The 21,316-nt window shown below is 37.4% G+C and overlaps 1 protein-coding gene across 3 annotated transcripts in view; it reads left to right on the forward strand.

The window, feature by feature from the left end:
* SUGCT (succinyl-CoA:glutarate-CoA transferase) overlaps positions 1–21,316 on the forward strand; it is a 712,177-nt gene that overhangs the window by 108,132 nt on the left and 582,729 nt on the right. For 2 of the 3 annotated variants that reach the window (XM_011995105.1, XM_011995107.1), the window contains exon 7: positions 3,931–4,074. The exons of the other annotated variant lie outside the window; for it this stretch is intronic. In XM_011995105.1, the coding sequence (XP_011850495.1) occupies positions 3,931–4,074 (144 nt within the window). The remainder of the gene's footprint in view (positions 1–3,930; positions 4,075–21,316) is intronic. 3 annotated transcript variants of the gene reach the window in all.

The raw sequence follows: 21,316 nt of genomic DNA on the forward strand, positions 1-21,316 counted from the left end.
CTGAATTGTGTTGGCTTACTTGTCAAAAAGTAATTGGAAGTAAATGTGAGAATTTTTATTGTTTATATGTCTGCCTTCCAACAGTACCATGCTGCCTTTACTACAGTAGCTTTGTAATAAGTTTTGAAATTAGAAGTTATGAGTCTTCTAACTTTGTCTTTTTCTATATTGGCTATTCTTTGTTTATGGTATTTCCATATGAATTTTTAGGATCAGATTTTATTTCTGCAAAAAAGGCATCTAGGATTTTGGTAGGTAGAATTGCCTTGAACATGCAGAGGAGTTTGGGAAGCATTGCCATATTAACAATATTAAATCTTCTGCTCCATGACTTTTGGTTTATTTTTGTCTTAATTTCTTTCAACAATATTTTATTATTTTAAAAGTATAAATTTGTACTTCTTTTGTTAAATTTATTTCTAAGTGTTTTATTCTTTTTGATTCTATTATAAATTGAATTGCTTTATTTCATTTTTTTTTGTTTATTGCTACTGGATAGAGTACAGCTGATGTTTGTTTATTGGCTTTTATCTTGCAATCTTGCTTAACTGGATTACTAGTTCTAAGAGTTTTTTAGTGGATTCCTTAGGACTTTTGATACGTAAGACTGGGTCATCTGCAAATTGAGATAGTTTTACTTCTTTCTTTGCAATCTAAATTCATTTTATTTCTTTTTGTACCCTAACTGCACTGGCTAAAACCTCCAGTGTAATGTTGAATTGAAGCAGTTAGAGTGGACATCCTTGTCTTATTCCATTAAAAAAATGATTAGTTAAAAAATTTTTTTCTTTTGTAAAATATATAGGTGGGGGTCTCACTACGTTGTGCAGTCTGGGCTTTAACTCCTGAGCTTAAGTGATCTTCCCTTCAGTCTCCCAAAGTGTGGGATTACAGGAATGAGCCATCGTGCCTGGCCTCTTATCTTGTTCTTGATTTTAGGGGAAAGCATTCAGTTCTTTACCTTCAAGTGTGATCTGGGTTATGATTTTTTAATAGATGCCCTTTATCAGGTTGAGAAGCTTCATTTTTTTTTTTTAGCTTTTTAAAAAATCGATACATAGTAGGTGTACATGTTTTCAGGGTTCATGTGATCATTCCATACATTAATATAATCAGATCAGGGCTGTTGATATACCCATCATCACCTTAAATATTTACCATTTCTCTATTCTAGGAACATTCAAATTATTCCCTGTGAACTATTTTGAAATGTACAGCTTTTTGATGTTAGCTATAGTCACCCTACTGATCTACTAAATAACAATTCTTACTTCTTCCATCTAAGTGTATGTTTGTACCCACTAATCAACCTCTCTTCATCTCTCCTCCCCCTACCCTTCCCAGTCTCTAGTAACCACTAGTCTGCTGTCTATCTTCATGAGATCTAATTTGTTAGCTTCCACATCCGAGTCAGAATATGTGATATATGTCTTTCTGTGCTTGGCGTCTTTCACTTAACATAATGTCCTCCAGTTACATCTATATTGTTGCAAATGACAGGAATTTATTCTTTGCCCAGCTAATTTTTTATGGCTGAATAATATTCCTATCTATCTATCTATCTATCTATCTATCTATCTATCTATCTATCTATCTCATTGCAGTTGTATTTGAAACAGGGTCTCAGTCTTTTGCCCAGACTGGAGTGCAGTGGCATGATCATAGCTCATTCCAGCCTGGAACTCCTGCACTCAAGTGATCTTTGCACCTCAGACTCCCAAGTAGCTGGTACGAGAAGTGTGTGTCACCATGCCCAACTAATTTTTGTGTTTTTTGGTAGAGACAGCATCTTACTCTGTCACCCAGGCTGATCTTGAACTCGTAGCCTCAAGTGATCCTCCTGCTTGGCCTCCAAAGTATTGGGATTTATAGGCATGAGCCACTGTACATGAACACATTTTCTTTATCCATTCATCCACTGATGGACATTTGGGTTGATTCCATATTTCCGCTGTTGTCAGTAGTGCTGCAATAAACATGGGAATGCACTTATCTGTTCGTTATTGATTTTCTTCTTTCTTGGATATCTACCCAGTTGTGGAATTGCTGGGTCATATGGTAGTATTATTATTATTATTTTTTGAGATGGAGTCTCGCTCTGTTACCTATGCTGGAGTGCAGTGGTGCGATCTCAGCTCACTGCAGCCTCCGCCTCCCGGGTTCAAGCAATTCTCCTGCCTCAGCCTCGTGAGTAGCTGGGATTACATGTATGTGCCACCACACCTGGCTAATTTTTGTATTTTCAGTAGAAATGGGGTTTCACCGTATTGGACAGGCTGTTCTCGAACTCCTGACCTCAGGCGATCCACCCGCCGTGGCCTTCCAAAGTGATGAGATTACAGGTGTGGGCCACCATGCCCAGCCTTTAGTGTAGCTTTTATTGAAAAAAAAAAAATCCACGTATGAGTGGATCCAGGCAGTTCAGAACTTTGTTGTTCAAGGGTCTACGTAACTTTGAACTTGTCTCTCGCTTTTAAGACATTAAATAATTTTAAATTCTAATGACAAATTTAATTTTAAATATATTGATTTAAGGCATTACATTACAACTTTTGACAATAATGATAATAGTAAACTGCCAGACATTTCCAAGTTTCATGGCAATATCGTCCTTGAAATTGTATTGAAAAGCAGGGAAAAAATAAGTTTAGCTACTCTACAGTCTCAGTTACTTGCTTTAAACATAATTTTGGAAAACAATACTTTTCAAAACAATTAACATGGTTTATGATGGGATACAAAAAAAGGACAAATTAACTTCTGAAAATGACTCAACGGAAGCTAGAATTAATTAATAAGGAGGTAATTGAATGACTGCATCAACCAGATGAAATGTGAAATGTGAGTTTTTTTAGGTATTCTGTGCCATTTAAGGCTTATCAGAATTAAAGGTAGTGACAAGTAGAAACTGTCTGATATATCAATGATTAATAATAATGTTGATGATAATTTTGATAGGTGATTTTTATTTTGTGTCAAGTACTGTTCTAACATGTTTACATATGGGCCAAGAATTGGATTATCAAATCAGACTGACGTGAAGTGGAGATGTTAATCAATGTTAAGCTTTCCTTATAATTTCAAGAATACAAGCAATCAAAAGGTTCAGGAAAAGCAGAGACAGGTCCAGGACATTGAGAGAGGCCCCCAGATCCTTTCTTACTACAATAGACAAAACTCTGCGGCCCAGAGCAGTAGATGAAGTCCTTAATGAAATATATGAGTTATTAGCAGGCAGTGTTACAGGCTGTGAAACATCTGCATTTTATACCCAGATAGTTGCAAAGCTCATGTCCTGTGCCCCGTGCTCCATGTCCCATAAATCTGTAGATTCTCAGTTTATCATAGTAATCCTAATCCAGGGGCAGTCTGCTAAAAGCTTTTTATGGGTAAGTAGTCTTTTTTAAAATTATTATGCAAACACCGTTAGTATTTTTGCCAGCTATTGGCATGCTTATAAGGAGGTTTGACCAGATTTTTTACTTTCTTTCTTTTTTTTTTTTTTTGTGAGAGAGTCTCTCACCCAATAGGAGAAAAACACTGCTTTAACTCTTTCTCCCCAATAAATTAACCCATTTAAATTCAATTAATTTTTTTTTTAGTATAAACAAGATAAAATATATCAAGAAAGAATTTAAAACATTTGAAACATCAGATCGGTTTCTAAAAAATCTTTTATTTTTAGTTTGGTTTAGTTAGGTTAGTAGGCATGGGGGAGAGAAATACACTGAGAATTATATAGCAAATATAAATATTTTCCTATTACCAACAGGTACTCACAATAGCAATTTATTTTATTAACTTTTTTGTGTGTGTCTGCACATTTCATAGACAATTCTTTTTTCTAGTTCACATTAGAAGATTTGAGAAATCATATAATTCTTTTAATGTTCAATTATTTCTTCTTTCTCAACCCAACCTTCAAATCAGGATGGAGATCCAGTTCGCCCAGGAGTAGCCATGACTGATCTTGCCACTGGCCTGTATGCATATGGAGCTATTATGGCTGGATTGATACAAAAATACAAAACCGGGAAAGGACTGTTCATTGATTGTAACCTACTGTCATCACAGGTAACAATCCAAATAATATTTCAGATAATGTTATAAAAACTATGTCTGGGTTATACCTTTTCAGATCAAATTCTGTGGTCACATGTACAAAAATAATACAAAAACCAACACAACAACAACAAAAACTGTTTTGTTTTGATGTACTTTCTCTCTCTCTCTCTCTCTCTCTCTGTCTTTCTTTCTTTTTGACGGAATTTCGCTCTTGTTGCCCAGGCTGGAGTGCAATGGCGCGATCTCGGCTCACTGCAACCTCCACCTCCTGGGTTCAAGCAATTCTCCTGCCTCAGCCTCCTGAGTAGCTGGGGTTACAGGCATGTGCCACCACGCTCAGCTAATTTCGTATTTTTAGTAGAGATGGGTTTTCTCCATGTTGGTCAGGCTGGTCTCGAACTCCTGACCTCATGTGATTCGCCCACCTTGGCCTCCCAAAGTGCTGGGATTACAGGCATGAACCACTGCGCCCGGCTCATGTACTTGTTTTCATATTAAAATACACGGACCATGAAGATTTTGTTGCAATGTAGACATCATTGTTGAACTCAAATTTTCCAGGCTGTTTTTACTAGAATGTGTCTGTTGCTTCTTGTAAGACAAGAGATATAGTTGCTTCATATGTACCCTATAACTTCTTTTGACTTGTTTCTTCACCTTTTATGTGCCATGAACCCCTTTGGTAGTCTGGTGAAGTCTGGACTTTTCCTTGCAATTGTGTTTTTGAACACATAAAATGAGGTACTTAGGATTACAAAAGAAGCCAGTTATGTTGAAATATATTCAATGGAAAAATCAATTTTCTATTATTAAAAATATAATTTTTTCTAACACATTAAACCACAATATCTAATAGTGGGTATAACACTATTACAATTTTGAAGTCGTGTGGAAGATAAATGGTATTTCATGGTATCTGTAGTAATTGTAATATGATACAATTGTAATATGATAATATTTATTCGTGATCAAGTCATAGGTACTCTTGTGGTTTGTCACCTACATTTATAATAGAAGAAAATGCTAAATTTTAGTTAGAGGTTGATGAAAATAAAGATATACTTTTTTTTTCACTCGAGTTGATGAACTCCCAGAAATCTGTTTATAGACCCCAGATAAAGAATTCCTGGTTTCCATACTTATCAGTTATGTTGTGCTAAATACTAAACTAGGGGAATAAAAGGGTTAACTCACTGTCAGAATGACATTTTGCCTTCTTTTCACTGGATCAGACCCAGATGCTGTACCATATGTGGAAGTTGATTCTGAATAGATAATTTTTCCGTGATAGAAAAAGAAAATATCTGATTTGTGCATGGAGACATTTTACTGTGGGAAAAACTACTTTCTAGACATAGAGACCCCAGTTGGGAATTTCAGATTTAAAAGGCATACATGGGAAAATAGTAAACTTGGAACACTGCTTTGGATATTTTTTCCTCTTAGGCAAAATTAAGGAGGTATATAGAAATAAAAAAATCAATATAGTTGAAAATGAAATACTACGTATGGGTTTTTACATAACAGTAGCTTCGAGTCACAGTCAGAATTTTAATGTTTCTATAAAAGGGTGAAAGAACTCTGTTCAAATGAATGGTTTCACTCCTTAATAAAGAACTACAGATGTTAGTTATGGGAGGGTGCAGAAAGTCTTTTCTTCCCCTAATTCTAAGCTGTAAGGAACCTGAGGTAGGGTAAGCAACTGAATAAAAGTTGCACATCCAATAAGTTTGGAAGCCATGAAGGTTTCATGGGTGTGTAACCTGTGCAGTCATGGGTAGCCCTGGGCTTAGTTAAATGTTCTGCTGTCACTGTCTTGAATTTGTTAATAACTTCCACAGGAGGCCCGACAGTTTTTTTTTTTTTTACATCAGGACTCACAGATCATGTAGCAGGTCATGGAGTTGGGACTCTACTTAAGTCTCCTGATTTTTACCTAGACTACTTTACTCTAATGTGTAAAGAGTATTGTATTGTTTAGATGAGTATCGTAGAGTTTAATTCGCTTCTAGCATGTAACTAGTGGTTCACCATGTGAAGGTGTGTATTTCCCTGGGAGTAAGGGTGGGGAAGGTGGAATCACCGCAGGGCCCCTTCAAAGTGAGGGCACAGTGAGGGCAAACTCATGCATATACATACAGATATATAGTCAGTCATTTTTGGGGTGTGTGTATGTGTGTGCGTGTCTGTGTCTATTTTTATTGTCCATGTCTCTCCCTGAGACTGTAAATTCTGTGATGGCTGGGACAATGTTTTTGCTTACAATGGTATCCTCAATGCCCAGCCCAGCCTTTGTCAAAAATTGGTTTTTCCAATTCTTTGAGATCAATGTGAGAACTGCTGTTACCAATGGGAATGTCTCGTAACCCTTAGGTTTGCCAGAGAAGATGAGAAAAGATGGTAAACCATTAGAATTACGATAAGTACTCAATAAACAGCTAATGATGAGATTATTTGCTTTTGGCAAACAGTAGCAGTGATTTGGCCTATTGTACTACAGTTAACTCAGATTGCTAAAATTAGTGTATTTCAGTCACATTAACTATCTTTCTTTTTTTCTTTTTCTGTAAGCTAAGCTGGAGTGCAGTGATGTGATCTCAGCTCACTGCAACCTACGACTCCCAGGTTCAAGCACTTCTTGTGCCTTAGCCTCCTGAGTAACGGGGACTACAGGCGTGTGTCAAAACTCCTGGCTAATTTTTTTTTTTTTTTTTAGAGACGGGGCTTCACCATGTTGGCCAGGCTGGTCTTGAACTCCTGACCTCATCACCTGCCTTGGCTTGCCAAAGTGCTAGGATTTATAGGTGTGAGCCACTGCACCCGGCCAGGGCCACTGTGCTGAGCAAGAGTTCTGTTTCTTTATCCATAAATTCTAATAGGTGATGGTCTTTTAAGGCAAAGAATATGTCTCTTCATAGACTTGCTACAGCTGCGCCATTCAGAATAGCTTCTGGACTGTGAGTAGTGGTTAGAGAACTTCAAAAGGCAGTTGTAACAGATAATTTATTCTATAGCTTACCTGAAGTGCAAGGCAATGCATGGTAAGAACTTTTTCACTCTCTGGATTCACTGCATCCTGAGCTCTGTTTTTCTCTGTTTGCCTCTGCTTTATTCCTTGTCTCTGTCCTCCCTTTCTTCTCATGTGCCCTTCTCTAGCTTGGGCATCTCTTTTCTCTTCTTTGTCTCTCTCGTCTATCTTTACTTTCCTGTTTTCCTTTCTCCTCTATGCTGTCGACCTTCTTCCCTCTCCCTCCTTTTTATCCATCCTTCCTTATGTGGAAATAAGATTGTAGCCGTTTTGGTTTCAGATCTTGCATTTTTTTTTTTTTTTAAGGAGATACGATCTCGTGCTTTTGTCTAGGTTGGAATGCAGTGGTGCGATGATAGCTCACTGCAACCTCGAACTCCTGGACTCAAACAATCCTCCTTCCTCAGCCTCCGTAGTAGTTGGGACTACAGGTGTATGGCATTATGCCTGGCTAATTTTTATATATAGATATTTTTAGAGATCAGGGGGTCTGACTGTGTTGTCCAGGCTAGTCTCGAACTCTTAGCCTTAAGGGATCTTCCTGCCTTGGCCTCCCAACATGCTGGTATTACAGGTATGAGTCACTGCATCCAGCCAGATCTTACATTCTTACACCATATTATTCCGAAAAGTTTCAGAATCTTACAGTAGTTCCTATGAGAGAAAAAGGAAGTTCCCTTTTCCTAGAAGTTCCAGAAAGCAAGAACATAATTTCACTGGTTTAAGTGACCATTCCTAAACTGATAAATGGGGCCTGAAAGATAGGACACACTGAGCAGCTTAAGCGATTCCTGGTACTAGAGATGGGGTTAACTCCACCCAAACCGTATGGCTGAGACTGGGGGACAGGTGATTCCTCCAAAGAATGGTATGGTTATTTTTTGGCCAGAAGAGAGGGAAATGGATGCTGGGGAAGCAATCCACAAATATTTACTCTCCTAATGTAGAGGGTTGTTTTTAGGATCTAATGCAATAAAGGATGTGAAAAATACTTTGTAAATCAGAAAATATGATGACAAAAAGCATTAATTTTATTTGGTTATTGAAAAAATAATTCACTGTTAGTAATGTGTTGAGATTAAAAAGTTGACTAACAACATAATTATTTTATCATAATTATTATAACTTTTCATAATAGATAAACCTTGACTGACTTCAATTTGTCTTTCAATTTAAGATAACACTTATAAATTCTAGATCCAAAAACCAACCACAACATGGTTAAAATCTACTTTATGTAAATAAGGAGTGCTATTTCTAGGTACTTTTTAAAAAGCATAACAGGAAACTTCACCTTTTTTTAAATTAAAAAATAATTCTTTTTTTGGATATAAATGTTCACCTGCATTAAGCAGATAATATTTGAACTTAATTTCAGCTGCCTAGAAAATGAATACAATTTCATGCAGTAGTAAAAAACATACTTTTCTACTCATTTTGATTATATTATATGGAATGACGAATGATTATAACATTGAACATTAGTTGCTAAAAATTAAATTGTTATACTCCTCTTAAAAGTGATCTAGTGTAAAAAAGACAATTTACACCCGATTGGAATAGTAGCTGATTATTAACTCAGAAACGATTGCCTCAGCCACAACAAAACCATTTCAAGTAGTTCATTATAGAGACATGACAATTGCCAGGATGTGGTTTGTAGTGGGCACTACATTTTTTATAGTTTTAAGGCTATAACTTTTAACCCTTTTCAAAAAGTCTGAATATGATTTAAATTTGTCTAGTCAAGACAACTAACATCAGCATCTAAACAGTGTTCTTTAGATGACGTTGGTAAATAACAAGGAAGTGGGTTTAGATGTGGTTCTACTTATTCTATTGCTCTATTCTTCTGTTGTGGCTTACAGAAATATCTTTTGGAAGTTTTAATATCCTTCCTGTACTTAATTGCAACCAGGCTCCCTTAATTACTACTACAATGAGTTAGTTTTTTTAGCACCATAATTATTTTCACATACAGAATGTTTTGTCACTTTTGATGTCACTATCCTTTACTCACATATGTACATTGATCATATTATATGAACATATTCAAGTAGATACAATTTTAATTCTTATCATTTTAACTGATAAACTTTTGAATCTCAAACAAGTATAGTAATCTAAAATTCATTGTTTTGTGTCCTTAGATATACCTGTGTTTCTAGCTTTTTAAAACAACTCTATGTCTTTTTAAAAATAATTTTATTGAGGTATATATTACATATCATAAATATTATAACTTAATGATTTTAGTAAGTTTAGTGAGTTATGTAACCATCACTATTAATCAGGTTTTGATAAGTACCCGTGTTGTTACTTCTGGTGCAAGTCTTGCCTATGAGACTAGAATGGACAAGTTTTGACTGGGGAGAGATCTGGGACTAGGCTGACTTAGAAGAAGGGGCCCATTATGACTTCTGTGGGCCCTGGGAACTTTTGCCTTTGTGGGTCCTTTCCTTCATAAAAATATTAAAAATTATATTCTATAACTGCATTGGTATAATGATGAAGATAATTCATTATTCTACATTTATTATTATTACGCTTTTTTTTTCTGATTTTAAATGAAATGAAAATTGCAACATTTTTGTGTATCCTTAAAGTATTGTGGGTCTTAAGCATTGTGCCTACTGTGCCTAATTGATAGATCAGCTCTAGAAGAATTTCCTTGAGAAAAGCCCGTGAATGTACAAATCTGTGAGGAAAGCAGTTGTGTATCCAGGAAGGAAGTAGAGCTAAAAGCTGAGATTGTGTTGAAGCAAGAGTATAGGAGGAAAAAGTAGAGAGGCAGCACAGTCTATGACTAAGGAAATTAAGAGAACTCTTCAAAGGGAGTTTTGTTTTTTCTTCCTTTGAGGGAGAAGGAAAAATAGAAGGTTATAGCAGAAAGTTGGGTATGATACTAGCTGTGGGCTTGTAATATGTAGTTTTTATTTTGTTGAGGTACATTCCTTCTATACCTAATTTATTGTAAGTTTTTATCATGAGAAGATGTTGAATATTGCTAAATGCTTTTTCTGTATTCCCTGAGACAATCATATAATTTTTATCCTTCATTCTGTTAATGAATCCAAAGGAGTCTCAAGTAAAAAACACAAAGCTGGAGGTGTCATACTTCTTGATTTCAAAATATAATACAAAGCTATTGTAATCAAAACGGCATGCTGTTGGCATAAAGACAGACGTGTAGACCAAAGGAACAGCACAGAAAGCTCAGAAATAAATACACACAGTTACAGTCAATTGATTTTTTGTTTGTTTGTTTTTGTTGTTTTTTGCAGACAGGGTCTCAATCTGTCACCTAGGCTGTCCAGTTTAGCAGCACAATCTCACTGCAACCTCCGCCTCCCAGGTTCAAATGACTCTGCTGCCTCAGCCTCCCAAGTAGCTGGGATTATAGGCACGAACCGGCATGCCCAGCTACTTTTTGTATTTTTAGTAGAGACAGGGTTTCACCATGCTGGCCAGGCTGTTCTTGAACTCCTGACCTCAAGAGTGCTGGGATTACAGGCACGAGCCACCCCACCCAGCCTGAATATCCAGTTTTACCAATACAATTTATTGGCAAGGCTGTACTTTCCCTATTGTATATTGTGGCACCTTTGTCAAAGATCAATTGACGGGCCAGGCGCAGTGGCTCATGCATGTAATCCCAGCACTTTGGGAGGCTAAGGTGGGGGAATCATTTGAGGTCAGAAGTTTGAGAGCAGCCTGGCCAACCTAGTGAAACTCCATCTCTACTAAAAATAAAAAAATTAGCCGGGCGTGGTGGCATGTGCCTATAGTCCCAGCTACTTGGGAGACTGAGGCAGAAGAATCTCTTGAACCCGGGATGTGGAGGTTGCAGTGAGCCGAGGTTGTGCCAGTGCACTCCAGCCTGGGTGACAGAGCTAGACTCTCTCAAAAATACCAAAACAAACAAACAAAAAAACAAACAAACAAAAAAACAAACTGGATATTCAGATGCAGAAGAATGAGGTTGGACCGTTATCTTACACTATATGCAAAAATCAACTTAAAATGGATTAAAAGGGCCAGTGCAGTGGCCTGTAATCCCAGTATGCAGGAGTATCACTTGAGGCCAGGAGTTTGGGACCAGCCTGGCCAATAATAATGAGACCCTGTCTGTACAAAAAAAATATAAAAATTACTCGGGCATGGTTGTGAGCACCTGCAATCCCACCTACTTGGGAGGCTGAGGTAGGAGAATTGCTTGAGCCCAGGAATTAGAGGTTACATAGAATTATGAGCGTGCCACTGAACTCCAGCCTGGGTGACAGAGTGAGACCCTGTCTCTAAATGTAAATACATAGATAATATGGATTAGAGACTGAAACATAAGACCTAAACTGTTAGACTACGAGAATAAAACATAGGGAAATAGCTTCTTGACATTTTTTTTTGGTGAAGGTATTTGGATATGAGCCCAAAACGCACAGGCAATGAAAGCAAAACTAGACAAATGAGATTGCATCAAACTAAACAGTTTCTGCACAGCAAAGAAAACAATCAACAGAGTGAAGAGACAACTTAAAGAATGGGAGAAAATTTTTGGAAAGCATATATCTGATAAGGGGTTATTATCCAGAATATATAAGGAACCCAAACAGTTCAATAACAAGGAAAACAAATAACCCCATTAAAAATTGGGCAAACGACCTGAATAGACATTTCTTTCTTTCTTTTTTTTTTTGAGATGGAGTCTTGCTGTGTCACCCAGGCCGGTGTGCAGTGGTGCCATCTCAGCTCACTGCAACCTCCGCCTCCCGGGTTCAAGAAATTCTTCTGCCTCAGCCTCCAAAGTAGCTGGGATTAGAGCTGCGGGCCACCATGCCCAGTTAATTTTTGTATTTTTGGTAGAGATGGGGTTTCACCATGTTGACCAGGCTGGTTTTAAACTCCTGAGCTCAGGTGATCCACCTGCCTTGGCCTCCCAAAATGCTGGGATTGTAGGCGTGAGCCACCGCCCCTCGCCAGATATTTCTTGAAACAGGACATACAAGTGGCCAACAAGTATTTGAAAAAATGTCCAACACCATGAAACATCAGGGAAAATGCAAATTAAAACCACAACCTCAAACTTGTTAGAATTGCTATTATCAGCAAGACAGATAATAAGCGTTGGCGAAGGGGTGGAGAAAAAGGAACACTTACACACTATTAGTGGGAATGTAAATGAGTATAGCCATTATGGAAAGCAGTATGGGGGTTCCTTAAAAGAATTAAAAGTAGAACTACCATATGATCTAATAATCCCACTTCTGAGAATATATCAAAGGTGAGAAAATCAGTGTGTTGAATAAATATATGCATTCCCATGTTCACTGCAGCATTGGAATCAATCTAAACGTAAATCATCAGATGAATAGATAAAGAAATGTATTATATATACACAATGTAATATGGTTTAGTCTTAAAAATGAAGAAAATCCTATCATTTGCAACAAGGCATATGAACCTGCAGGACTAAGTGATATAAGTCAGGCACAGAAAGAAAAATATCACATGGTCTTGTATATATGTGGAATCTGAAAAAGTTGAAGTCATAGAGGCAGAGACTAGAATGGTGGTTGCCAGAGGCTGGGGGTTGGAGGTGGGGGCAGGGGGAGATGATGGTCAAAGAGGGCAAAGTTTCAGTTAGATGAGATAAATAAGTTCTGGAGATCTATTGTACAGCAAGGTGACTAGAGTTAATAATAATGTATACTTTAAATTTCCTAAGAGATTAGATCTTAAATGTTCTTATCATAAAAACACAAATATATGAGGTGATGAAGGACAGACATGGCTTATGCCTGTAATCCTAGTGCTTTGGGAGGCTGAGGAGGATGGATCACTTGAGGTCAGGAGTTCGAGACCAGCCTGGCCAACCTGGTGAAACCCCATCTCTACTAAAAATACAAAAATTAGCCAGTTGTGGTGGCGGGCACCTGTAATCCCACCTACTCTGGAGGCTGAGGCAGGAAAATTGCTTGAACCCGGGAGACAGCAGTTGCATTGAGCCGAGATTGCACCACTGTACTCCAGCCTAGATAATAGAGCAAGACTCCATCTCCAAAAAAAAAAAAATGAGGAGATGTGTATGTTAACTAGCTTGATTTAATCATCTCACAGTGTATTCATAGATCAAAACATTATATGTACTATCAATATTTATAATTTTATTTTCAATTAAATCAAAAATCATCAATTTAAAATATTGAAAAAAAGGATCTGTTATTAAGATGAGTAATTAGGAAGTTAAACCAAAAAAGGAAAAATCAGATTATTTACAAAGAAAGCTCTAAAGAATTTTTGATACTCTATCATTTTATGTTGCTGTAATGCTATTGGTTAGGTTAAATGCAAATTGACTTCAATACAAAATATGGTTTGTTGTCTTCTTGAGGAAAACTGAGTGAAATTAAGTGAATTGGGAACATGCTCTGGTTTTGTATACTGAAGTCATTAGTTATATTCATGGGCATTGCATATTTTTATATGATATGAACTAAAAAGGAAAGTCAGGTCTTCAACTTGTAATAATTGATAATTACTAGTGGGAGGGTACCCTAAAGGAAAAAATAATACAATGGGGAGACATATTTTATGGTGATGTAGCTTAATTTTCTTATTAGATACTTAAAAACACTTTGGAGCTTTCAAATGTTGTAAAACAATAGAAAAATAGTTGAGTTCAAGATATAAAAGAAATAGGAATAGAAAGATCTATTGATGTTAACATGTATTTCCTGAATTTAGATTTTGTCCTTGCAGAACCTAGTAGAATCATGAATTTAATGGACTATTCCTAAAGCTGTGTTTAATGATATCAGAATCATCTTTATTGTCTACTTTTAGAGTTAGAACAATTTGTTTTTGTTACTAAGTTAATTAATTTCACCTTTATCTTTGCGTTTTCTTAGGTCAGGGAATTTATTATTTTATTTACTTATTTATTTATTTTCTTGTTTTTTTTTTTTTTTCTTTTTTTTGTAGGGGGCAGGAATTTTATTTAGAATGAAATGTTGCCATCATGTCCTTGTTTGTTGGCTAATCAATGGTGACTATTTACCCATCTTAATTTATGGACCATGTCTGTAAACTAGATCATGTCTCTTTGGTCCCAACTATTATGGCATCATTGTAGCTAAATGATAAATAAACCACCTGCATCAAGCATCGTGGTTTCATTAGGCCCACGTGGATAATCCAGGATAATCTCCCATCTCAAGATATTTAATTTAATCACATCTATGATGTTCCCCTTACCATATAAGGTGGCATATTCATAGGTTCTGGGGATAAGGACGTTGACATCTTTTGGAGACTATTTTCAGCCAACCACGGGTGGTAATATGGAAGGAGGAAAGAGTAGACATAGTAGTGGTTAAACATTGTAGAACATGTCAAGCTTTCTCCTGCTTCAGGCCGTTGCATTTATTGTTTGGTGTGACTGACTGAAAGCCTTCTCCTAGCAGTTGTGATTGGTACTAAATCTGGCCATTTCTTCATACTCCTGTGAAGAATAAACATCGGGTGTGACGTTTCAAATAATAACCCTATGTCCTATATAGTTAGTAGGTCCATTCAAAGTAAAGAGTCAGTAACAGGCTGTTTTTTGTTTGCTTGTTTGTTTGGCTGGGAAAGAGGGACTTTCTTGGCAGGACATTGGGCCAAGCCTGTAGAGCAGGAGTTGACTACTAGTGCTGTTTTGGTGGAATGGTAGTAGAAGCAACACAAGACTGCAGACAGCTTTAATCTTTCTGTCACTTGGACCCGGACTGGAGGGTGGTATTGAGAAGGTTGACATGACTTCTGGAAAAGAGTGCTGTGATTATTATCCTTGTCTGCCAAGGTACAACACTCACTGGGAGGGTGCTATAAGTTTGCTGATCTTGGCATAGGTGCTGCATTACATAGGCTGTTTATATTCTCTAAAGTTGAATTATTGTGATCAGCATTGAGCAATAGAACTTAATGTGATGATCATATATTTAATTTTTTTTAATCTTACAACCTTGCTGGGCTCATTATTTAGTTCTAAGAGTATTTTAGTGGATTCCGTAGGATTTTTCCTGTGTGAGATTACATCATCTGCAAAATAAGATAGTTTTGCTTTTTTCCTTTCCAATCTGAGTGCACTGTATTTCTTTTTCTTGCCTAACTGCCCTGGACAGAATTCCAGTACAATGTTGAATGGAAGTGGCAAGAGCAGGCATCCTTTTCTTGTTCTTGATCTCAAGGCAAAACATTTCAGTCTTTCACCATTATGTATGATGTTAGCTGTGTTTTTTTCCATGATACTCTTTTTTTTTTTTTTTTTTAAAGTCAAGGTCTCTCTCTGGCACCCAGGCTGGAATGCAGTGGCATGATCATGGCTCACTGCAGTCTTGAACTCCCAGGCTCAAGCAATCCCCCACCTCAGCCCGCTGAGTATCTGGGACTACAGGCATATGCCATCATGCTTAGCTAAATTTTTTTGAATTTTAGTAGAGATGAGCTCTCACTATGTTGCCCATGCTGGTCTCAGACTCCTGAGCTCAAGTGATCCTCCTATCTTGGCCTTCCAACGTGCTGGGATTACAGGCATGAGCCATAGTGCCTGGCCTTCCTTGTTACGCTTTAACAGGTCAAGGAAGTACCCTCTGTTCCTAGTTTACTGACTGTTTTTATCATGAAAGAGTGTTGAATTTTGGCAAATGCTATTTCTGTGACTACTGACATGATGATTTGTTTTGTGTCACTTATCCCATTTATATGTTATTTGGTTATTGATTGATTAACAGTTGACATTGATTTTTGTATATTGAACCAATCTTTCAACCCTTGGAAAATTTTCAGTTGGTCAAGTTGTATGATCCTTTGTATGTATTGCTGTACTCAGTATGCTAGTATGTTGCTGAGGATTCTTAGGTTTATATTCATAGGGATATTGGTTTTTATGGTCTGTAGTTTTCTGATGATGTTTTTGTTAGTTTTTGGTGCCTGAGTAACATTTGCTTCATAGAAAGAGTTGAAAAGTATTCCTTCCTCTCTTGGCTTTTGGAAGAGTTTGTGAAGAATTAGTACTAATTTTTCTTTTATTGTTTGATAGAATTCATCAGTGAAGCTGGAAAAAAAAAAAAAAAGAAAAGAAAGCCTGGGTTTTCCCCCACTAAACTTTAAACTCATTCTGCTGACTTTTGTGGTTTCCAGGCTGCTAGTATTTAGTTTCTGATGAGGCTGTTGGTTCTCAAGCCTGGTAGAAGTGGATGATAATATGGCAAGTTAAGATGTCACAAAGCTTACTGGTCTTATTAAAATTCAGGTGTTTTTTTTTTTTCCTTGGATAAAAACTCATCAGTTATTGCAAGGCTTTAGTTAATTTCCAGAGTTTTCAAAAATTTGATTTTGAGAATTTTTGCCAGTGTTCTTGTTGCTTTTATGGCAGAAGACTTTATTTCATCTTTTTTGAGTGTGCTTATTCCCCACATCTGTAATTTAAAATTCCCTATTAGCCCTGTTAAAAAAATAAAGAGTAACAGATGAGATTAATTTTGATTATATATTTTATTCAACCAAATATGTCCAAAATATTTTCCTTTCAAAATGTAAAATTTGTTTAAAATTAATCATTAGATATTTTACTTTTTTCTTATATGATGTCTTTCAAGTTTTATATGTAGTTGTACATTTACAGCACATCTTAATTTGGAATATTGCCATCAAAGTCTCAATAGCCACATGTGGGCAGTAGCTATTGTAATGGCTAGAATAGTCTCAGAACACAGAAGAATGGGCTGATGCTTTGAAATTTGGGTCTTTTCTTTCTTCCTTCCCCACTCATGTTGAAAGTGAAAAATAATGTTTAACCGCTACTATGTCTACTCTTTCCTCCTTCCGTATTACCACCTGTGGTGAACTGAAAGTAGTCTCCGAGATGTCCACGTCCTTATCCCCAGAACCTATGAATATGTCACCTTACATGGTAAAGGGAACATCAGAGATGTGATTAAATTAAAGATCTTGAGATGGGAGATTATCCTGAATTATCCATGTGGGCCTAATGAAACTAAAAAAAAGGGGTTCTTGTAAGAGAGAGGCGAGAGTATCAGAGTCATTACAATAGTCTCTCCTTACCTGTGGGGGATACATTTTAAGATCCCCAGTGGATGCGTGAAACCATGGTTAGTACCAAGCCCTATAAATACTGTGTTTTTTTCCTATACATGCATAACTATGAATAAATTAGGCACAATAAGAGATGAACAATATGGTAAAATAGAGCAATCATAACAATATACTGTAATAAAAGTTATGTGAATGTGGTCTGTCTCAATATATCATTACAATATGTACTGTACTCACCTATTTCTAGATTGCAGTTGAAAGTGGAAAGTGAAACCACAAAGTAGAGGGGACTACTATAGTTTGAGGTGTGATAATGGTAGCAAGAAGTTGAAGTGATTTGGTGAATGAGATCACACATCTAACGAATGCACTCAGACTCTAGAAGCTTAAAGAGGCAAGGAAACAGATTCTCACTTGAGAGCCTCCAGAAGGAACCAGCTTTGTCGACACCTTGACATTAGCCCATGTGGAGTGGTTTCAGACTTCTGACCTCCAGGATTATAAAATATTAAATTTGTCTTATTAGAAGCCACTAAGTTTAGTGGCAATTTGTTACAGCAACAATGGGAAACCAGTTCACCACCTTAGCAGGTGGAGGTGGCTACAGACATTTTTGGTTTTATATACCATTGTGTTGTTACTATTAAAGAACATACATTCTGTACAAATGAAGGTCTGTATCAGTTCTGATTCAAGCTTTCATTGCTGATGGAGTGGTATTCATTTTTAATTTCAGCGATTTTATATTTTAGGTGGATTTTCATAGGGACAGGGGATTAACACATTGTTGAGACAATTGTAAGAAATTTCAGCCTAGCTCTATAGTCTGTATTTTTTAAATTTCCAGGAACACTGTCTTCTTGGTGGGATAGTTATTTTCAGTTCAATCAGTTCTTCCTGAAACTGAACCACACTTATAGGATAGATGATAATTCAGATGCATTTTGAGGTTTTCTTTAAAGTAAGCTGTAGACACTTAAAGCATGATTTGAAATCATGTAAGTCATTGAGTCCTTTATGAAATGATGATTTCCTTTCCACCAGACAGCTCTACAATTCTTTTATATCTTTGATTCTGTTGAATTCAAGCCAGGTCACAATAGTAAAATGAGTACATTCTCCTTTTGCCTTCTGCTAAGTCTATAGGCCCAGTTTGATTTTGAAATTTGTACTTCATTAAGTAAAGACATGCTTTTAAAATTCTGTGACTGTAGTTTCTGGTGCAGTATAGTCAGATATGTTTTGTCAGGTTTAGTAATGCACTATCTTATCTTGTAAGCCCCTGAGGGAAAATCAGGGTGCATCCATCTTTCAGTCTTTTAACTACAGAAGCTCTTGACTTGAGATATCAGCTCAATGAATCTGAAATTTAGTTTATTCTGATACACATTCTACTTCTGTATTTTCTAACTGTCCTCAAGCTGTTGCAGATTGATATGTAACAGCATGAAAAAAAAACCATATTGGTCACTTCATCATATTATTTAATGAAACCGATTTAGAAGATAGGTTCAGAGCTGTATTTAGAGCATAAGTTTTCTTTCAATGGAGGCTGGAATTAATGAGTCACATTTTTGTTTGTTTAAAAGTGTTGAAAACTTTTTTTTTAATTGTATGTAGTCATATTTGGTAATGAGAATTTTTCTGTGTTTAAACCATACTTAAGATTTTTATGGCAGCTTGTTAGGTCTTGTTGTTGTCACTGTGAAAAAGTGAGTATTAACCATTTTGTCGTTGTTGTTACTGCTAAAAATCTCAAGTTGAGTGTGCTTTGACACTCAGGAGGACTCAATTTGGTATCTAAGCTGTACCTTGGTCCTTTACAACACCAGTGCTTAAAGTTGGCTGCCCACTGAAATCACCTGTGGAGTTTTCAGAACTTCTGCTGCCTCTTTCCCATCCCCAGAGATTCTAATTTAACTGGTATAGGGCATGGCCTGTGTACTGAGGTTTTAAAAATCTCTCCAGATGATTCTGATGTGCAGCAAAATTTGAAAACTGCTGTCCCACAGAATACTTAATGAACTTACGATATATAAAAGTACCAGTGAGCTTTTTGAAAAAACGATTCCTGGGCCTCACATGCAAGCATTGAAATCCACTCAGTCTGGGGCAGGATTCAGGAATCTGCATTTTGGAGCAGCACCCCAGATAACTCTGATGCAGTAGACCTGGAGGTTACAATTTAAAAAGAAAGTGTGTTTTAGGGTAAACCTGCAAGGTGTGTCTCTTATATAGAGAGGCTTCTTGGATGGTCCCACTAATATTATCATTTGATACTCCTAAAATTAAATGGCATCTTAGTTCCCCAAATAATTTTTAATCAAAACTGAAGTTGTAGCAACTTTCTTGACTGGTCTGGGGGATAGTTCTATACTTAATGTCTTTGCTCTACAGGCTACCTCAGGACAGGGGACTAAAAGAACATACAGTGATTTAGAAAGAACTTTTTTTGTTTTTTTGAGATGGAGTCTCACTCGGTCACTCAGACGGAAGTGCAATGGCGCAATCTTGGTTCACTGCATCCTCCACCTCCCGGGTGCAAGCAATTCTCCTGCCTCAGCCTTAGTACCTGGGATTACAGGCACGTACTATGGCACCTGGCTATTTTTTGTATTTTTAGTAAAGATGGGGTTTCACCATGCTGGCCAGGCTGGTCTTGCCTACTCCTGACCTCAGGTGATCCGCCTGCATCAGCCTCCCAAAGGGCTGGGATTACAGGCGTGAGCCACTGCGTCTGTCCTGGACAGAACTTTAAGACTTGATGACTGTGTGGACACAATGACCACAACTGAGGCAACAAGGATATGGACTAAGTGCATAACAGCAGCTTACCTTTGTAACTGGTAGTCTTTAGGAGTGTTTAGGAGCTCTTCATGTGAAGCACTTGTCCTGAAGGGAAGCAACAGCAGAGAGGGACATTCCAGTGGCCATAGACATGAACCTCAAGTTCGACTCCACTGGTCACAGTTTACATACCAGTCTTTTAAATCATATTCACTTCCCATAAATGCCTAATTATGATGATGATGATGATGATTTGAGATGGAGTTTCACTCTGTCACCCAGGCTGGAGTGCAGTGGGGTGATCTTGGCTCACCACAACCTCTGCTTCCCAGGTTCAAGCGATTCTCCTGCCTCTGCCTCCCAAGTAACTGGGATCACAGGCACCCACCACCACGCCCGGCCAATTTTTGTATTTTTAGTAGAGACAGGGTTTCACCATGTTGGTCAGGCTGGTCTCAGACTCCTGACCTCAGGCGATCCACACACCTCAGCCTCCCGAAGTACTGGGATTACAGGCGTGAGCCACCATGCCTGGCCCTGTTGATGCATTGTTAATCACGGCACTTTAAAAAATGAAAATTTAAAAGTTAACTTAGCTGTCAGTTGGAAAATATGCTGTGCAAAATGCTTAGATTCTGAAGTAGTTCTGTGGTGAAGGGCATTTGTTAAATTAACCAGAAGCTGTGTTTTATTAGTGTATGTGCAAATCATTTACACAAATGATTGAAATGTGTAAGAGATATGTAGAAAATAGAGACAAAGTCTTATCTTTCAGTGTTTCTTCGTTATGACTGTAAAAGTATGGTGCATAGTACTTTTTTCACATCTTTAACAAAAGAAATTCATATTAGAAAAAAATGCCAAAATGATACAAATGTATAATTTAATAAGTAAATTGTTTTTTGCAATTCCACTCCTTAGTGATAACTATTATTAAAAGTTTAGGGGGCGTGCACCCAAGATGGCCGAATAGGAATAACTCCAGCCTCCAGCTCCCAGAGTGAACGACACAGAAGATGGGTGATTTCTGCATTTTCAACTGAGGTACTGGGTTCATCTCACTGGGGCATGTCGGACAGTTGGTGCTGGTCCATGGGTGCAGCCCGACCAGCGAGAGCTGAAGCAGGCCGGGGCATCGCCTCACCTGGGAAGTGCAAGGGGGAAGGGAATTCCTTTTCCTAGCCAAAGGAAATTGAGACACACAACACCTGGAAAATCAGATAACTCCCACACCAATAACAAACTTTACCAAGGGTCTTAGCAAACAGCACACCAGGAGATTATATCCCACACTTGGTCCAGAGGGTCCCACACCCACGGAGCCTCCCTCATTGCTAGCAC

The sequence above is a fragment of the Mandrillus leucophaeus genome, unplaced genomic scaffold (assembly GCF_000951045.1).
Source record: "Mandrillus leucophaeus isolate KB7577 unplaced genomic scaffold, Mleu.le_1.0 Scaffold472, whole genome shotgun sequence".
Classification (NCBI taxonomy): Eukaryota; Metazoa; Chordata; class Mammalia; order Primates; family Cercopithecidae; genus Mandrillus; species Mandrillus leucophaeus.